Source organism: Mycteria americana, unplaced genomic scaffold, assembly GCF_035582795.1.
Source record: "Mycteria americana isolate JAX WOST 10 ecotype Jacksonville Zoo and Gardens unplaced genomic scaffold, USCA_MyAme_1.0 Scaffold_74, whole genome shotgun sequence".
NCBI lineage: Eukaryota > Metazoa > Chordata > Aves > Ciconiiformes > Ciconiidae > Mycteria > Mycteria americana.
Genome location: NW_027445659.1, coordinates 582 through 20,042, shown reverse-complemented (window position 1 = coordinate 20,042; position 19,461 = coordinate 582). Strand labels below are relative to the sequence as shown.

At 74.5% G+C, this 19,461-nt stretch overlaps 2 protein-coding genes across 2 annotated transcripts; both read left to right on the top strand.

The window, feature by feature from the left end:
• Positions 1 to 709: 709 nt before the first annotated feature.
• MECP2 (methyl-CpG binding protein 2) lies at positions 710 to 7,029 on the top strand. Its single transcript, XM_075490549.1, is given in 4 exon segments — positions 710 to 762; positions 4,732 to 5,064; positions 5,159 to 5,755; positions 5,757 to 7,029. Coding segments are annotated over 4 exon segments (1,509 nt in total). The 5' UTR covers positions 710 to 727; the 3' UTR covers positions 6,301 to 7,029.
• Positions 7,030 to 10,436: 3,407 nt separating this feature from the next.
• Positions 10,437 to 19,205, top strand: IRAK1 (interleukin 1 receptor associated kinase 1; the record flags this gene model as incomplete). Its single annotated transcript, XM_075490560.1, is given in 10 exon segments — positions 10,437 to 10,623; positions 11,824 to 11,991; positions 13,436 to 13,604; positions 13,705 to 13,786; positions 15,354 to 15,593; positions 16,781 to 16,845; positions 17,012 to 17,126; positions 17,599 to 17,714; positions 18,951 to 19,016; positions 19,018 to 19,205. Coding segments are annotated over 10 exon segments (1,378 nt in total), but the record flags the coding sequence as incomplete, so codon positions are not given.
• Between the last annotated feature and the right edge of the window lie 256 nt (positions 19,206 to 19,461).

The following is a 19,461-nucleotide window of genomic DNA, read 5'->3' as shown; positions in this document are numbered from 1 at the left end:
GCAGCCGAGGGACCTGGGGGGTGCCTGGGGTGTCTGAGGGGCAGCTGAGGGACCCGGGGGGAGCTGAGGGACCCGGGGGGGCTCCTGAGGGACCCAAGGGGCAGCCGAGGCACCCGGGGGGAGCTGGGGTGCCTGAGGGGCAGCCGAGGGGCCGGGGCGCAGCCGAGGCACCCGGCGGTCCCGGAGGGGGCCGGGGGGGCCCGTTCGAGGCGCTGCCGCCCGCGGGGCCGAGGGAGGGCGCGGGGCGGGGCGGGGCGGCGGCTGCCGGGGACCGTTACGGCCGTTGGATTTCAAACCCCTTCCCAGCCCGGAGGGGGGCGGCCGCTCCCCGCCCCCTTTGGGGGCCGTGACGGGCGGCGCCGGCGGCCAATGGGAACCCGGCGTCCCGGCGGGGGCCCAACGGGCGGCCGCGCGCGCTTCGGCGGCCCCGCCCCCTTTGGAACGTTGTAACTGACAGCGCTTCCCGCCAATTCCAACGGCCGCCGGGAGCGCGCCGGCCCCGCCCCCGGGGGGAAGGCGCCGGCCAATCGCCGGCCGCCGTCCCCCTGAGCGGCGGGCGGGGCGGCCAATGGGCGGGCGGGCGGGGCGGGGCGCGGGCCGCTCCGGGTTTCCTCTCCGGCTCGGTTTGGGCCCCCCCCTCCACACGCGCTCCCTCCCTCCCCCCCCGCCCCCCCCCTTCGCGTCCCCCCCCTCCCCCCCCCCCCGCGGGTTCTTCGCTGCGAAGAAAATGGCGGCGGCGCCGAGCGGAGACGAGGAGAGGCTGTGAGTGACCGGCGGGGCGGCGGCGGGGCCGGGGGGGGCGGGCGGGGGGCGGCGGCGGCGGGGCCGGGGGGGGGGGGGGGGAGCGGGGGGTCCCGCCGCTGTTTTCCCGCGCGCGCGCGCGCGGCCGCGAGACCCCCCCCACCCCCCACCCCCCCGCCCCGCGCGCGCGCGCCCGGGCGGGAACGGGGAGAGAGGGGGGGGGGGGGCGGGGGGGGGTGTGCGCCGCGAGTGCGTCACTAACGGCCGCGGCCCCCCCGCGCCGGGCCGGGGGGCGGGAGGGGCGCGCCCGCTGCGGGGACCCCCCCCGGTGCACCCCGAAATGCGGCCCCCCTGGGTGCGCCCCCGAAACGCCCCCCCCTGCGCGAGGGAGCCCCCCGAAATGGGTCCCCCCCCCCCCCCTCCCCGGGCGTACCCCCAAAGAGGGACACCCCCCCCCCCCCCCCCGGTGCGCCCCCAAATGGGGTCCCTCCCGGCGGGCCCCAAAGCGGGGAGCCCCTCGCCGGTGCGCCCCCAAATTCGCCCCCCCACCCCCTCCCGCTGGGCCGGGAAATATGGACCCCCCCTCTGGCGGGCCGCGAGATGGGGACCCCCAGGTGCTCCCCGAAACGCTGCCCCCCCGCCCCCCCCCCCGAAACGCGACCCCCCCCCCCCCCGGCCTCGTCTCGCTCGCGCCGGCCCCTCGCTGCGCCCCAAAATCCCCCGAGTTCCCCCCAAGCGTCCCAGCTACGGCGCTCGCGCCGCGCCCCCAAACGCTCCAAATTACCCCCAAGTACGGCGCTCGCGCCGCGCCCCGGCGTGCCCCGGATTACCCCGAAACGCAGCGCTCGCGCCGCGCCCCGAAAGACCCCAAATCACCGAAAAGTACGGCGCTCGCGCCGCGCCCCGAAAGGCCCCAAATTTCCCCAAAGTACGGCACTTGCGCTGCGCCCCAAAATACCCCAAATTACCGAAAAGTACGGCGCTCGCGCTGCGCCCCGAAAGACCCCGAGTTACCCCCAAGTACGGCGCTCGCCCTGCGCCCCCAAATACCCCGAATTTCCCCGAAGCGCGGCGCTCGCGCCGACCCCTCGGAGCGCTCCCAAATCCCCCCGAACGCCCCCGAACGCGGCGCTCGCGCCGACCCCCTCGCTGCCTCCCGCGAGACCCCAAATCGCCCCGAAGCGCGGCGCTCTGCCCCAAAATACCCCGAGCTACCCCGAAGTGCGCCGCTCGCGCCGCCCTGGCTGCGCCCCGAATCACCGCCCTCCGCCCCGGCCGCCGGCGAGCCCCGGCGCCGCGCCTCGTGCCGAGCACGCCGTCGGCGCCCGCGCCGACCCCCGCGGCCTCCTCCGAGCTGCCGGCGGCGCCCCGTCCCGCGCGCCCCGTCGACGCCGGCCGGCGGCCCGCCGGCCCCTCCGCCGAGGGCGGGCGACGCCGCGTCGACGCCGAGCCCCGCGGCGCCGTCCCGCTGACGCCGACCCCCTTCGCCGCCCGCCGAAACGCCGCGCTCCGTCAGCGGCGTCCCGCTCGCGCCGTCACCCGCGGCGGACGCCCGCCCGCCCTCGACGGCGCTTTCGGCGCCTCCCGCGACGCCGCGCTTGCGACGGCCCCGTCGAGGCGGCGAGGAACGCCGCCGTCCCGCTGGCGACGGCCCTTTTGGCGGGAGCCCGGCCCCGGTACGGTGAGCGCGGCCACGCTAACGCCTCCGGCGCCGTCTGGGGCGTCCCGTGAGCGCCGGCGCCGGATCCGTCCGAAACGCCGCGCTCCGTCAGCAGCGTCCCGCCGGCGCCGAGACCCTCGGCGTCGCTCCGCGTCCTTCGCCTCCGTCTCGCCCGCGGCGGGTGCCGACCCGCGCCGGGGCGGTCTCGGCTCCGTGGCTCGGTCCCGCCGGCGCCGTCGGAGCGGGGAAAAGCTCGCCGGGGCCGCGGGGCCGTCGGAAAACCGCCCCCCGCGGCGCTGCGCCCGCACGCCGGTCCCCCGTGCCCCGGCACCGCCGCGACCCCGGCTCGGCCGGGGCGGGAGATTCGTCACGACGCGGTTTCTTCCCCGGCGATCGTTACGCCAACGAGGCCCGACCTTCCCCCGGCGCCGGCAGCCGCGCCGGACCCCCGACGTCGCCCCGGCCCCGGGGGTTTCGGCGTCGCTCCGCCGCGGGACGGCGCTGGGCGCGCGGGGCGGCTTCCCGGCGGGTTTTTCTTGTTGCCGCCCGGAGTTCGCCCTCGCCGCGAGCCGGGGGTCCCGCGGGAGCCGCGGCCCAGGGGGGGTTTCGCCGGGGGTTCCCCCCCCCCCGGCCCCGCTTCCCCTTTTCCCTGAACTTCGGCGTCGGCCCGGCCGGCGCCCTCCCCCTCGCTCCCCTTCCCGCCTTTTCGGCGGCGCTCGCCGCGACCTTTGGCGGTCCGGCGCGCCGGGGGAGCCCCGTGCCGGGCCGGCCGCGCCGCCTCGGCCTCCGCGCTGCCCCCCCCCGCCGCCGCCGGGGCAGGGGGGTCCCGGCTGTGTCCCGTCCCCCCCCGTCCCCCGTCCCCCTGCGCAGCTCCCGGCTCCGCCGGCGGCCGAGGGAGCCGGTGCCCGTATCCAGCGCGACGCACGGCCTCCTGATTAGCGCCGGGCCTCGTTAGTGACACACAGGGGCCATTCTTTGACGAGCGGGGGCGGGCGACGGCGGGGGGGGGTCGGGGGCCGGCGTGGGGGGGGCTCCTGATCCCCGCTCTCCCGTTGCCGCCGCGCGTCCCGCCGGGATAAACCCCGCGCCGGCCCTTCCCGGGGGCACGGGGACGCGGCGCCGCCGCGGGCCCCCCGACGCCCGTGCGAGACCCCCCCGGGGGGGTTTATTCGGGGCCGCGTCCTCTCGGCGCGGGAAACGGGGCGCCGGCGCTAACGACCCCCTCGTTTGCTGCCGGGCTCCCGGGGGGCCGCCGCGTCCCCCCCAGCCTCACCTTCTCTGCTCTTTCCTTGCCAGGACGGGACCCGCGGTCCAGGCGGGCCGGCGGCGCTGGACGGCGTTTGCCGGCGGGGGAGCGAGGACGGCGGCGCGGGGGACGGCGGGGGGTCCCCGCCGCGGCCCCCGGGGACGCCGGCGTCCCCAGGAGGAGCCTCGCACCCCGAAACGGCTCGGCGCGGGGACGGCGGCGCCCCGGGGGCCGCCGGGCTTCGCCGAGAGCCCGAGCCCGCGCCCGCCGCAGGGACCGCGGCCGCGTCCCCGAGGGACCCTGCGGCGGGACGGCGGGTCCCCCGGCGCAACCCCCCCCGCCGCGGGGTGCCGCCGGCGTGGGGGTCCCGGGGGTCCGGCGGCGGCCGCGTGCGGGCCCCGAGCGCCACCGTGTGCCGGCCGGCGGCGCGGCGCGACCGCGGTGCCCCCCGCGCCCAAAGCCCCTTCTCCGGCGGGGCGCGGGCGGCGGGGGGGCCGGTGCCGGGGGCCGCGCGCAGCCCACCCGGGCTATATTTAGCCGCAGATGCGCCGGTCACTCTCCGGCGGGGACACCGGACCCTCGCCCTCCCGCAGCCGCGGCCCCGCCGGGACGGGGCCCTCGCGGACGGCCCGGCTTTTCCGACGGGCGTCCGGCCTCGCCGGCGGCCCCGCGGCCGACCCCCCTGCCGCCGCCGCCGCCGCCCGGGAGGTTCCCCCGGCGCTTCCCCTCGCCGTTTATTTACCAACACTTTGATATTTTTTTTCCCCGCAGCCGTAATTACAGCCCCGGCGGAGCCGCCTCTCCTCCTCCTCCTCCGCTCGCTCCTCCTCCGCTCCCGCCGCCGGCCCGGCGGCAGAGCCTTCGCCGGCCGGACCCGTCCTTCGCCGGCCGGCCCCCGGCTGCGGCCCCCGCCTGCCGCGCTTTGCCCAATTCCCCGCCGTTTCTCCCTGCTGCCGCCTGCTGCTTTTCGGGGAGAGCCCGTGCCGCGGGCCCGCGCCTGCCGGAGGAGCCGCCGTCCGTCCGTCCGTCCGTCCGTCGGCGTCCGCGGGCCCGTCCCGGCGCTGACCCCTCTGTGTGTTTGCAGGGAGGAGAAGTCGGAGGAGAACCTACAGGGGCTGAAGGAGCGGCCCCCCAAGGCCAAGAAGGTGAAGAAGGAGCGGAAGGAGGAGAAGCAGCAGCATGAGCCGGCGCAGCCCTCCGCCGAGCCGGCCGAAGCCGGCAAAGCCGAGACCTCGGAGGGCGCCGGGACGGCGCCGGCAGCGCCGGAGGCTTCGGCTTCCCCCAAGCAGCGTCGCTCCATCATCCGGGACCGGGGTCCCATGTACGACGACCCCACGCTGCCCGAGGGCTGGACCCGCAAGCTGAAGCAGCGGAAATCGGGCCGCTCCGCCGGCAAATACGACGTCTACCTGATCAAGTGAGTGCCGGGAGGGCGCCGGGAGGGCGCCGGGAGGGGGGTCCCCCCGCCCGCGCCCCCCCTGACGCCTTCTCTCCCCCCTCCCCCCCCCCAGCCCGCAGGGAAAAGCCTTCCGCTCCAAGGTGGAGCTGATCGCCTACTTCGAAAAGGTAGGAGACACCTCCCTGGACCCCAACGACTTCGACTTCACCGTCACCGGCCGGGGCAGCCCCTCCCGGCGGGAGCAGCGACCCCCCAAGAAGCCCAAATCCCCCAAGGGCCCCGGGACGGGCCGCGGCCGGGGCCGGCCCAAGGGCAGCGGGGCGGCCAAGCCCAAGACGGCGGCGTCGGAGGGCGTGCAGGTGAAGCGGGTGATCGAGAAGAGCTCCGGCAAGCTGCTGGTGAAGATGCCCTTCCAGCCGGGGCAGCCGGGGGCCCGCGCCGAGGCGGGGACGGCCACCACCTCGGCCCAGGTCCTGGCCGTCAAACGTCCCGGGCGCAAGCGGAAATCGGAGCCGGACAGCCAGGCCGTCCCCAAAAAACGGGGCCGGAAGCCGGCGGGAGCGACGGGGACGGGCGGCCCGGCGGGCGCCGCGCCGGAGGCCAAGAAGAAGGCGGCCGTCCCGCCGGCGGTGCAGGAGACGGTGCTGCCCATCAAGAAGCGGAAGACGCGGGAGACGGTGGTCCTGGAGGCGCGGGAGGCCGCCAAGCCCCCCCCGCCCCCCCCCCGAGCGCGGCCCCAAGGGACCCAGGAGCGCCCGCAGCCCCGGCCGCCGCAGCAAGGAGGGCAGCCCCAAGGGCCGCGCCGCCGCCCCGGCGCCGCCGCCGCCGCCGCCGCCGGTGCCGCCCGGCAAGAAGGAGCGGGGGGCCTCGCCGCCGCCGCCCCCCGAGCCCCCCGCCAGCCCCAAGGACAGCGCCAGCCCCCCCCCGCCGGCCCAGGACTTCAGCGGGAAGGGCTGCTCGGAGGAACGGGGGGGCCCGGCGGCCCCCGACGGCTGCGCCAAGGAGCCGGCTAAGACTCACCCCCCCCCGCCGCCGCCCCCGCCGCCCTACAAACACCGAGGGGAGGCCGAGCACAAAGACACTGCCTCCTCCTCCTCCTCCTCCTCCTCCTCCTCCTCCTCCTCTTCCTCCTCCTCCTCCTCCTCCTCGTCGGCGGCGGCGGCCCCCCCCCCTCCCAGCGCCTCCGTGCCGCGGCCCCCCGGCCGGGAGGAGGCGGTCGACACCAGGACGCCTGTCCCCGAGCGGGTCAGCTGACTGTGAGCGCGCCCGCGGGCGGACGGACCGACGGACGGACGGACGGACGGGACCCCCCCCCCGGCATCCCCCCCCCCCCTCCATCCCCCCGCGCACGCAGGCAGCCACACGCGTCCCCCGCCCCCCCCCGCCCCGCGCACCCCTCCCCCGCAGCCCCCCCGCCGACCCCCCCCCCCGGTTTTACCGAAAAGCACAGCGAGGGGCGCGGAGCCCCCCCGGCGGGGCCCCCCACTTTGCACTTTCGTCTCTAGAAAGGAGGGGGGGGGGCGTCCCCGGGACCCCCCGAGGCCGGGCTGGGGCGGGGGGGCTGGGGGGGGCGTCCCCCCCCCCGTCGCCGCTTTACTCGTTCTTCCAGTTTTTTGTTCCACGTTTTTAGCCTATAGGGAACCATTTGCACTAAGGGGGCTGGCGGGGGGGGGGGCCGGGGGGATCCGGCCTCCGTCCAATGGGGAGGGGCTCTGCCGGGGGGGTGGGATCCGGTCTGGAGCAGGATTGAGGCTGGAGCCGACGGGGAGCGGCTCGGTGGGGTGGGGATCCAGCATGGAGCCAATCAGGAGGAGCGTCCTGCTGGGGTGGGGTCCGGTCTCGAGCCAATGGGGAGCGGCTCCCGGTGGGGTCGGGATCTGGTTTCGAGCCAATCGGGAGCAGCTTTCGATTCAGTTGGGATCCACTCTCGAACTAACCAGGAGTGGTGTCAGTAGGGTCGGGATCCGGTCTGGAGCCAATCAGGAGCAGCTTTCAGCCCGGTCGGGATCCAGTCCCGAGCCGGGAGGGAGGGACTCGCTGTATCAGCGGCTTTCGATTTGCTTGGGATCCGGTGTTGAGCCAATCAGGGACGGCATTCAATAGGGTTGGGACCCGGTCTTGGGCCAATCAAGAGCGGCGCTCTCTTGGAGCGGGATCTGGTCTCCAGCCAATCGGGAGCAGCTTTCAGTTCGTTTGGGATCCGTTGTTGAGCCAATCAGGAGTGGCGCTCAATAGGGGTGGGATCCGGTCTCGAGCCAATCAGGAGTGACCCAGCATGGAGGCGGGATGGGGTCTCCAGTCAACAGGGAGCGGCGGGTGGCTGGAGGGGATCAGGTGCCGGGCCAATCCGGAGGGACTCTGGATGGGGGGGGGGCACACACAAAATGGGTGTGGATCTGATTCTGGGTCACTCCAGGTTGAGGCGGGATCAAGTCTGGAGCCAATCGGGAGCGGGAATCGGGGGGGGGGGGGGGGGGGAGTTGGACGCCGTCCAATCGGGAGTGGCTCTGCCTGGGCGGGGAGGAGGTCCCGCGTGCGGTTGGGTGTGGGATCTGGTGGTGGTGCGATGGGGGTGGGGCGGGATCCGGCCCCAGTCCGAGCAGGAGTGACTCTGGGTTGAGATGGGATCCGGCCAGGATCCAATCGGGAGTGGCTTTGGATTGGAGGGGCGGATCCGGTCTCCATCCAGTGGGGAGTCGTGCCGGACTGGGGCGGGATCCGGTCTCGAACCAATCGGGAGTCGCTCTGGGTTGGGCTGGGACCTGGTCCCGGTCCCGGTCCGATCAAGAGTGACTTTGGGTTGGGGTGGGATCCGGTCTAGAGCCAACCAGGAGAGACTGCGGGATGGGGTGGGATGCAGTTGGGAGCCAATCAGGAGTGACTGTGACTTTGGAGCGGGATCTAGTCTGGAGCCAATCAGGAGTGACTGAGGGACGGGGCGGGATCCAGCCTGGAGCCAATCGGGAGGGACTGTGACTTTGGAGCGGGATCCAGGCTGGAGCCAATCGGGAGTGACTGAGGGACGGGGCGGGATCCAGCCTGGAGCCAATCAATCGGGAGTGACTGAGGGACAGGGCGGGATCCAGTCGAGAGCCAATCGGGAGGGACCGTGACTTCGGAGCGGGATCCAGTTGAGAGCCAATCGGGAGGGACCGTGACTTCGGAGCGGGATCCAGTCGAGAGCCAATCCGGCGTGAGCGCGGGTTGGGAGGGGATCCTGCCCGGAGCCAATCGGGCGTGAGCGCGGGCTGGGCTGGCGGCCGGTCGACCCCGTGGGGAGCGAGACCCGGCCGGGGGAGGGATCCGGTCTCCGTCCCGGCAGCCCCCCCCCCGCCCCGCCCGGCCCCGGGTCCCCGTCCTGCACTTTACCGGCCCGGGGGCGGGGTCTCCCCCGCGCCCCCCCCGTGCTTCCAGCCCCCGGCGCGGGCGCTCGGCCCCGCGGGCCCCGGCTCCTCGCGGCAATAAGGGGGGGGGGCCGCGGGCTGGGGCGCGGGAGCGGAGCAAAAGCGGGCGGGGGCCCGGGGGGGGGGATCCGGCGGGGGGGCCGGCGGGATCGGGGGGCGGCGCCGCCGGGGGGGGGCGACCCCCGCACCTATTTATTATCTCTAGTCGCGCGAGGAGACGTTTGCCTTATAAATTTACAAGAAAAACCCCTCGGCTGTCGATTCTTCTTGGGGGGGTCCGCGGCGCCGCCCCGCCCCCCTGCCCCGGGGGGATCCCCCGCGCCCCCCGCCCCGCGGGGCTCTGTGTCTGTGCTGGAGTGATCTATAAATCTGTGTACACCCAACGCCTCCCGCCTCTGACGCTTTCATTCGGGCTCGCTCGGGCGCCGGATCCCCCCCGGTCCCTCCCCGAGATCCCCTCGGCCGGCGGGGCCCCCCCGCCCCCCCACCCCCCGAGCGCTCCGCGGGGGGTCCCGGATCGCTGCGCGTGGCGTCGGCGGGTCCCCCATCGCGCGGTGCAAGACGCCGGGGCTGCGGATCCCGGATCGCTCCGCGTGGATCCCAGGCGGCTCCGCGTGGTATCGGGGCTGTGGATCCCCAATGGCTCCAGTGGATCCTCAGTCGCTCTGTGCAATGCCAGGGCTGTGGATCCCGGATCGCTCCGGTGGATCCCAGGCGGCTCCGCGTGGTATCGGGGCTGCGGATCCCCAATGGCTCCAGCGGATCCCCGGTCGCTCTGTGCAATGCCAGGGCTGTGGATCCCGGATCGCTCCGCGTGGCTCCGGTGGATCCCAGGCGGCTCCGTGTGCTGCTGGGGCTGTGGATCCCCAATTGCTCCGCATGGCATCAGCGGATCCCCGATCGCGCTGTGCAAGACGCCGGGGTTACAGATCCTGGATCGCTCTGCGCGGTGCCGGGGCTGTGGATCCCGGATCGCTCCGCATGGATCCCAGGCGGCTCCGCGTGGTATCGGGGCTGTGGATCCCCAATGGCTCCAGTGGATCCCCGGTCGCTCTGTGCAATGCCAGGGCTGTGGATCCCAGATCGCTCCGGTGGATCCCAGGCGGCTCCGCGTGGTATCGGGGCTGTGGATCCCCAATGGCTCCAGCGGATCCCAGGCGGCTCTGTGTGCTGCTGGGGCTGTGGATCCCCAATCGCTCCGCGTGGCATCAGCGGATCCCCGATCGCGCTGTGCAAGACGCCGGGGTTACAGATCCCGGATCGCTCAGCGCGGCGCCGGGGCTGCGGATCCCGGATCGCTCCGCGTGGCTCCGGCGGATCCCCGACTGCTCCGTGCCGTGCCGGGGCTGCGGGTCCCGGGTCGCTCCGCGTGGCATCGGGGCTGCGGATCCCCAGCTGCTCCGCGCGACCTCGGCGGATCCCGGCTCGGCCCGCGTGGTGCCGGGGCGGCGGATCCCGCGTCTCTCCCCAACGCTCGGGTGGATCCCGACCTCTCCCGGCGGCGTCAGCGGATCCCGGGCGTCCCCGCGTGACCTCGGCGGATCCCGGGTGTGCCCGGGTGACCTCACTGGATCCCGGGTCTCTCCCCGCCCCCTCCCCGAAGGCCCGCGGGAGCGTCCCGGCGTCCTGGCAGCCGTGACATCACGGCTGCGACGTCACACCCACACTCCCCCGCCGATGTCATCGCCTTGATGATGTCATCGCGGGGAATCGGGCCTGGGAAAGGGCGGGCGGCCGTGCAGCCCCGCCCCTTGCGGTCAGGCCCCGCCCCTTTCCCTCCGGCCCCGCCCCCGGCGGCGGGCTCAGCCCCGGGCGGCCGTTCCGCCACACTCAACATGGCGCCCGTATCCCGGGCAACCGCGCGGCGCGGCGCGCTGTGTGCGCGCGAGGGGGGGGCACTTCCGCCACGCCGGAGATGGCGGCGCGGCCGGCCCGGTGCGCGCCTGCGCAGTGGGGCGGCCGCTCTTAAAGGGGAAGTGTCCGGCGCGGCCCGCGGCGGGAGGCATGGCCGGGCCGGGGCCGGGGCCGGGGCCGGGGCCGGGGCCGGGGCCGGGGCCGGGGCCGGGGCCGGGGCCGGGGCCGGGGCCGTACCTGTACGAGCTGCCCGCCTGGCTCATGTGCAGCTTCTGCCGCCTGATGGACGCGCTGAACCGCTCGGACTGGGAGCGCTTCGGTAAGCGGGGGCACTGGGAGGCGCTGGGAGCGACTGGGACGGACTGGGGTGCGCTGGGATGAGGCTGGGGGGCACTGGGATGGACTGGGACTGGCTGGGGGTGCAGTGGGATGGACTGGGACTGGCTGGGGGTGCAGCGGGGCAGCTGTCAGAGCTGTCTGGGGGGACTGGGCTGGACTGGGAGGCAGCGGGGCTGGCTGGGGGGCACTGGGAGCGCTGGGGGGCACTGGGTGCACTGGTCACAGTGGTTGCACTGGGGGGCACTGGGAGCACTGGTTGTGCTGGCCGCACTGGGAGTGCTGGGGGGCACTGGGAGCGCTGGTCACGCTGATCACGCTGGTCGCACTGGGAGCGCTGGAGGGCACTGGGAGCACTGGTTGTGCTGGCCGCGCTGGGAGCGCTGGGGGGCACTGGGGGGCACTGGTCGCACGGGGGGCACTGGGGGGCACTGGTCGTGCTGGCCGCGCTGGGAGCACTGGGGGGCACTGGGAGCGCTGGGGGGCACTGGCCACACTGGGAGCGCTGGGGGGCACTGGTGGGCACTGGGAGCACTGGTTGCACTGGTCACACTGGGGGGCACTGGTTGTGCTGGGGGCACTGGTGAGCACTGGGGGGCACTGGTCGCGCTGGGAGCGCTGGGGGGCACTGGGAGCGCTGGGGGGCACTGGCCACACTGGGAGCGCTGGGGGGCACTGGTCACACTGGGGGGCACTGGTTGTGCTGGGGGCACGGGGGGCACTGGGGGCACCGGGGGCACCGGTGGGCACTGGGGGGCACTGGTTGCACTGGTTGCACCGGGGGGCACTGGGGGGCACTGGTCGCACTGGGGGGCACTGGTCGCACCGGGGGCACTGGGGGGCACTGGGGGCACCGGGGGGCACTGGTTGCACTGGGGGGCACTGGTGGGCACTGGGGGGCACTGGTCGCACTGGTTGCACTGGGGGGCACTGGGGGGACACTGGGGGGGCACCGGTCGCACTGGTCGCACCGGGGGGCACCGGGGGGCACTGGTTGCACTGAGGCACCGGGGGGCACCGGGGGGGCACCGGGGGGGGCACTGGGGGGCACCGGGGGGGCACTGGTGGCACTGGGGGGCACTGGGGGGCACTGGTTGCACTGGGGGGCACTGGGGGGACACTGGGGGGGCACCGGTCGCACTGGTCGCACCGGGGGCACCGGCCGCGCTGGTGACGGCGGCAGCCTCGCGGCTGGTGCCGGAGCAGGGGGAGCTGCGCCTGGCGGCCGCCAGCCCGGGCCCCACGGCCGCCGTGCTGTGGGGCTGGGCCCAGCGCAACGGGCGCCTGCGGGAGCTGCTGGAGCTGCTGCGGGGGCTGCGCCTGCTGCGGGCCCACGACCTGCTGGCCGCCTGTGAGACCCCCGGGACCCCCAGCACCCCCCCGGCACCCCCCTGGGACCCCCCCGGGACCCCCAGCACCCGTCCAGGACCCCCCCGGGACCCCCAGCACCCGCCTGGGACCCATCTGGGACCCCCAGCACCCATCTGGGACCCCCCCAACCCCCCCCCCCCCGGGACCCCCAGCACCCGTCCAGGACCCCCCCGGGACCCCCAGCACCCGCCTGGGACCCATCTGGGACCCCCCAGCACCCATCTGGGACCCCCCAACCCCCCCCCCCCGGGACCCCCAGCACCTGTCCAGGACCCCCCCGGGACCCCCAGCACCCGCCTGGGACCCATCTGGGACCCCCAGCACCCATCTGGGACCCCCCAACCCCCCCCCCCGGGACCCCCAGCACCTGTCCAGGACCCCCCCGGGACCCCCAGCACCCACCTGGGACCCATCTGGGACCCCCCAGCACCCATCTGGGACCCCCCAACCCCCCCCCGGGACCCCCAGCACCCGTCCAGGACCTCCCCGGGACCCCCAGCACCCACCTGGGACCCATCTGGGACCCCCCAGCACCCATCTGGGACCCCCCAACACCCCCCCCGGGACCCCCAGCACCCATCCAAGACCTCCCCGGGACCCCCAGCACCCGCCTGGGACCCCCCAGCACCCATCTGGGACCCCCCAACCCCCCCCCCCGGGACCCCCAGCACCCATCTGGGACCCATCTGGGACCCCCCAGCACCCCCCCTGGGACCCCCAGCACCCATCTGGGACCCATCTGGGACCCCCCAACACCCATCTGGGACCCCCAACACCCATCTGGGACCCCCCAACACCCCCCCCGGGACCCCCAGCACCCGTCCGGGACCTCCCCAGGACCCCCAACACCTCCCCAGGACCCCCAACACCCATCTGGGACCCCCCAACACCTCCCCGGGACCCCCAACACCTCCCCCGGACCCCCAACACCCATCTGGGACCCGTCTGTGACCCCCCCGGGACCCCCTAGCACCCCCCCGGGACCCCCAACACCCCCGTGGGACCCCGTGGGACCCCCCCAGGACCCCCCAACACCCCCCTGGGATGCCCCCCGGGACCCCTGAGGCCTCCAGGACCCCCCTGGGACCCCCAACGCCCCCCCCCCACCCATTTGGGACCCCTCTGGGACCCCTGAGGCCTCCAGGACCCCCCCAGACCCCCCTGAGACACCCAACGACCCCCCTGGGACCCCCAACATCCCCCCCCCCAGGACCCCCTCAGAACCCCCAACACCCCCTTGGGACCCCTGAGCCCTCCAGGACCCCCCTGGCGTCCCCCAGACCCCCCCAGACCCCCCCCCCCCGGGACCCCAAAGATCTCCAGGATCTCCCCAAGACCTCCGGGCCCCCCCCCAGTCCCTGCCGGACCGCCCCCGTGGGACCCCCGGGACCCCCCCCCCCCGACTGACCCCGCGGTGTCCCCAGGGTACCCCGGCCTGGCCTCCCCCACGGAGCCCCCCCCGCTGCCCCCCACGGAGCCCCCCCCCGCTGCCCGTGACCCCCAGCCCGCGGCTGCTCCCCACGGCCCCCCCGGGCCCCCCCTCGGATGCCGGCACCGCCTCCGCCTGGGACCCCCCGAAATGGTCCCCCCCAGGTAACGCCCGAAAAGGGGAGGGGGGGCTGATGGGGGGGTGGGGGGGGGGGGGCACAGGGCTCCCCCTCCCCCCAAACTGACCCCGTTCTCCCCCACCAAGAGCCGTCCCTGCCCCTCCCGGGACCCCCCCCCAGCGCCCTCCTCAGCACCCCCAGCCTGCACCCCCCGCTCCCGGCCCCCCCCGCCCCCCTCCGACGAGGTATGGGGCTGGGGGGGGGAACTGGGGGGCCTGGGGGGGCTTGGGAGGGTCTGGGGGGGCAGTAGGGATGGGGGGGGGGGGGGCTATTGAGGGACTCCGTGGAGGGCACTGGGGTATTCGGGGGGAGACGGGGGGCACTTGGGGGTCTCTGGGGGGCGGGGGGGGCATTGGGGATACCCTGGGGTGCAGTGGGGGGGCGGTGGGGGGCATTTAGCACATATTGGGGGGGCCTGGGGGTATGTGGGGGGCTGTGGGATCCATAGGGGTGTTTGGGGTGGCTATAGGGGTCCATAGGGGTGTTTGGGGGGCTGTGGGGGGACATAGGGGTGTTTGGGGGGCTATAGGGGCCCATAGGGGTGTTTGGGGGGGCTGTGGGGGGACATAGGGGTGTTTGGGGGGCTGTGGGGCCCATAGGGGTGTTTGGGCGTCTATAGGAGTCCATAGTGGTGTTTGGGGGGGTTGTGGGGCCCATAGGGGTGTTTGGGGGGCTGTGGGGGGACATAGGGGTGTTTGGGGGGGCTATAGGGGTCCATAGGGGTATTTGGGGGGCTATAGGGGTCCATAGGGGTGTTTGGGGGGGCTGTGGGGGGACATAGGGGTATTTGGGGGGCTATAGGGATCCATAGCGGTGTTTGGGGGGCTGTGGGGGTCCATAGGGGTATTTGGGGGGCTATAGGCTCCATAGGGGTGTTTGGGGGGGCTGTGGGGCCCATAGGGGTGTTTGGGGGGGCTATAGGGGCCCATAGGGGTGTTTGGGGGGCTGTGGGGCCCATAGGGGTATTTGGGGGGCTATAGGGGTCCATAGGGGTGTTTGGGGGGGCTGTGGGGCCCATAGGGGTGTTTGGGGGGGCTATAGGGGTCCATAGGGGTGTTTGGGGGGGCTGTGGGGCCCATAGGGGTATTTGGGGGGCTATAGGGGCCCATAGGGGTGTTTGGGGGGGCTGTGGGGGGACATAGGGGTGTTTGGGGGGCTGTGGGGCCCATAGGGGTGTTTGGGCGTCTATAGGAGTCCATAGTGGTGTTTGGGGGGGTTGTGGGGCCCATAGGGGTGTTTGGGGGGCTGTGGGGGGACATAGGGGTGTTTGGGGGGGCTATAGGGGTCCATAGGGGTATTTGGGGGGCTATAGGGGTCCATAGGGGTGTTTGGGGGGCTGTGGGGGGACATAGGGGTATTTGGGGGGCTATAGGGATCCATAGCGGTGTTTGGGGGGCTGTGGGGGTCCATAGGGGTATTTGGGGGGCTATAGGCTCCATAGGGGTGTTTGGGGGGGCTGTGGGGCCCATAGGGGTGTTTGGGGGGGCTATAGGGGCCCATAGGGGTGTTTGGGGGGCTGTGGGGCCCATAGGGGTATTTGGGGGGCTATAGGGGTCCATAGGGGTGTTTGGGGGGGCTGTGGGGCCCATAGGGGTGTTTGGGGGGGCTATAGGGGCCCATAGGGGTGTTTGGGGGGGCTGTGGGGCCCATAGGGGTATTTGGGGGGCTATAGGGGCCCATAGCGGTGTTTGGGGCGCCCTGGGGGTCCGCCCCACGGCCCCCCCCGTCCCCGCAGGCGCTGGCGTCGCTGTGCTCGTCCCTGGCCTCGCTGGGCCCCGGGCCCCCCCCCGCGGCCCCCCAAGCCCCCCCCCCCGTCGCCCCCCCGCCCCCCCGCCCCTTCCGCTGGCGGCTGGGGGAGCTGGCGGGGGCCACGGGGGGCTTCGCCGACACCCACAAGGTGGGCGAGGGCGGCTTCGGGGTGGTCTACCGCGCCCGCCTGCGTCACACCGACTACGCCGTCAAGCGCCTGCGGCAGGTTCGGGGCACGGGGGGCACGGGGGCGCCCGCACCCCGGCGGGGACCCCGGGGTGTCCCTACGCCCCGTCACCCCCCCCCCCCCCCCGGGACCCCCCCGGGGCCCCACAGTCCCAGCCCAGGACCCCCATCCTGTCCCCGTGTCCTCGCCAGGGACCCCCACGGTGTCCCCATGCCCCCCCCGGGACCCCCGCCCGGCCCCATAGTCCCAGCCCAGGACCCCCATCCTGTCCCCATGCCCCCCCTGGGACCCCCATGTGTCCCCTTAGTCCCCCCCCAGGCCCCCCACGGTGTCCCCAAGTCCCCATATCCCCCCGGGACCCCCATGTGTCCCCATAGTCCCCCCCCAGGCCCCCCCCAGTGTCCCCTGGGACCCCCATGTGTCCCCATAGTCCCAGCCCAGGGCCCCCCCAGTGTCCCCACGTCCCCCCTGAGACCCCCACCTGGCCTCATAGTCCTCCCAGGCCCCCCCAGTGTCCCCATGTCCCCCCTGGGACCCGCACCCAGCCCCATAGTCCCCCCCCCCCCCAGGCCCCCCACGGTGTCCCCATGCCCCCCCTGGGACCCCCCCAGTGTCCCCATGTCCCCATATCCCCCCTGGGACCCCCATGTGTCCCCATAGTCCCAGCCTAGGACCCCCCCAGTGTCCCCATGTCCCCCCGGGACCCCCACCTGGCCCCATAGTCCCCCCCCCAGGCCCCCCCCAGTGTCCCCTGGGACCCCCCATGTGTCCCCTTAGTCCCAACCCAGGCCCCCCCCCAGTGTCCCCATGTCCCCATGTCCCCCCCGGGACCCCCATGTGTCCCCATAGTCCCCCCCCAGGCCCCCCCCAGTGTCCCCATGTCCCCCCTGGGACCCCCCCCGGTGTCCCCATGTCCCCATATCCCCCCTGGGACCCCCATGTGTCCCCATAGTCCCCCCCCAGGCCCCCCCCAGTGTCCCCATGTCCCCCCTGGGACCCCCACGGTGTCCCCATGCCCCCATATCCCCCCCGGGACCCCCATGTGTCCCCATAGTCCCCCCCCAGGCCCCCCCCGGTGTCCCCATGTCCCCCCTGGGACCCCCATGTGTCCCCATAGTCCCCCCCCAGGCCCCCCCCAGTGTCCCCATATCCCCCCGGGACCCCCACCTGGCCCCATAGTCCCCCCCCAGGCCCCCCACGCTGTCCCCCCCCCTTGTCCCCCCCAGGACGCTGACCTCGACTGGGGCGTCCTCGTCAACAGCTTCGTTACCGAGGTGGAGAAGCTCTCCCGGTAATGGGGGGGGCTCAGGGGGGTCCCGGCGGGAGGGGGGGGGGCTCAGGGGGGGTCCTGAGCGCGATGGGGGATACGGGGATGCTGTTGGGGGGCCGGGGGGGGTCCTGAGGGGTTGGGGGGGTCGCAGCCCCCCCCCTCCCTAGCCTGAAGCCCCCCCCCCCAGGTACCGGCACCCCAACATCGTGGAGCTGTCGGGGGTCTGCGCCGAGGGGGGGCACTTCTGCCTCGTCTACGTCTTCATGCCCAACGGGTCCCTGGAGCAGCGTCTGGGGGCGCAGGTGGGGGCCGGGGGCTGGGGGACCCCCGCGGGGTCCCCCCCGAGGTGGTGGGGAGGGGGGGGTCTTCTCGGGGTGGGGGGGGGCGGGGCTTGGGGTCCCCTGGGGCGTCCAGAGGGACTCCCCCAGGGCTGTGGGGGCTGTGGGGGGTCCCTGGGGGAGGTCTGGGGGGTCTCTGGGGGGGTCCCCGGGGTGTCTCGGGGGGGTGGGGGGGGCCTATAGGGCCATGGGGGGGGTCTGGGGGTTGTGGGGTGCTCGTGGAGGGGGTTTGGGGTGCCCCCAGGAGAGGTCTGGGGGTCCCTGGGGAGGTTTGGGGGGTCCCGGGGGTCCCTAGGGCCATAGGGGAGATGCTCAGGGTGGTTTTTGGGGTGCCCCGAGGCCATAGGGGAGGTGGGGGGGGGGTCCTGGGCGGGGTTGGGGGACCGGAGGGTCCAGGGTGGGGTTTGGGGGGGCTGACAGCCCCCCCCCCCCCCAGTGCCCCCAGCCCCCCCTGACGTGGGGCCAGCGCCTGCACGTGCTGCTGGGCACGGCCCGAGCCCTCCAGTTCCTGCACCGCGACACCCCGGCACTGGTGCACGGCGACGTCAAGAGGTGGGGGCAACGGGGGGGCTCGGGGGTTCCCTGGGGGGGCTCTGAGGGGGCTCTGAGGGGCTCTGGGGTGATTTTGGGGTACCCCAGGGGGGGTCTGGGGTACCCTGGGGGGGCTCTGGGGGGGCTCTGAGGGGCTCTGGGGTTCCCTGGGGTGATTTTGGGGTACCCTGGGGGGCTCTGAGGGGGCTCAAAGGGTTTGGGGGGGGCTCTGAGGGGCTCGGGGGTTCCCCTGGGGTGATTTTGGGGTACTCTGGGGGGGCTCTGAGGGCTCTGGGGGGCTCAAAGGGTTCGGGGGGGCTCTGAGGGGCTCTGGGGTTCTCTGGGGTGATTTTGGGGTACCCTGGGGGGGCTCGAAGGGCTTTGGGGGGGCTGTGGGGTGCTCTAGGGGGGCTCGAGGGTCTTTGGGGTTCCCTGGGGAGACCCCCTGAGGAGCTTTGGGGTACCCCAGGGGGGGTCTGGGGTACCTGGGGGGGCTCTGAGGGGCTCTGGGGTACCCTGACGGAGAATGGGGGGGCACTTAGGGTACCCCAGGGGGGTCTCTGGGGGTCTTGGGGGGCTTTGGGGTGCCATGGGGGGCAGTGGGGTAACCTGGGGGTCTTGGGGGGGCAGTGGGGGTACCGGGGGGGGCAATGGGGTACCCGGGGGGGGCTTTGGGGTGCCATGGGGGTCTTGGGGGGCAGTGGGGTACTTGGGGGGGCTTTGGGGTGCCATGGGGGTCTGGGGGGGCAGTGGGGTACCCGGGGGGGCAATGGGGTACCTGGGGGGCAATGGGGTACCCGGGGGGGGCTTTGGGGTGCCATGGGGGTCTGGGGGGGCAATGGGGTACCCGGGGGGGGCTTTGGGGTGCCATGGGGGTCTGGGGGGGCAGTGGGGTACTTGGGGGGGCAGTGGGGTACCCGGGGGGGGCATTGGGGTGCCATGGGGGTCTGGGGGGGCAATGGGGTACTTGGGGGGGCTTTGGGGTGCCATGGGGGTCTGGGGGGGCAATGGGGTACCCGGGGGGGGCTTTGGGGTGCCATGGGGGTCTGGGGGGGCGGTGGGGTACCCGGGGGGGGCATTGGGGTGCCATGGGGTCTGGGGGGGCAGTGGGGTACCGGGGGGGGCAATGGGGTACCTGGGGGGCAATGGGGTGCCATGGGGGTCTGGGGGGGCAGTGGGGCGCCATGGGGGTCCCTGGGGTACCGGGGGGGGGGCGGTGTCGCCCCGGGGGTTCGGGGGTGACCCCCCGCCCCCCAGCTCCAACATCCTGCTGGACGCGGGGCTGAGCCCCCGCCTGAGCGACTTCGGGCTGGCGCGAGCCCCCCCGGGGGGGCGGGGGGGGCCGCAGCGGCACCCTGGGGGGCTCGCGCAGCCTGCGGGGCACCCTGGCCTACCTGCCCCCCGAGTACCTGCGCGGGGGGGCCCTGGCCCCCGCCCTCGACACCTACAGCTTCGGCGTGGTGAGTGGGGGGCGCCCCGGAACGGGGGGACACCCCAAAAAGGGGGGGAACAGCCCGAAATGGGGGGAACGCCCCCAAAAAAGGGGGGGAACACCCCGAAATGGGGGGGAACAGCCCGAAATGGGGGGGAACGCCCCCAAAATGGGGACACACGGCCCCCGAAATGGGGGGAACACCCCGAAATGGGGGAAACACCCCCAAAAAATGGGGGGAACACCCCCAAAAATGGGGGGAACACCCCGAAATGGGGGGAACACCCCGAAATGGGGGGGAACGCCCCCAAAAAAGGGGGGAAACACCCCAAAAAT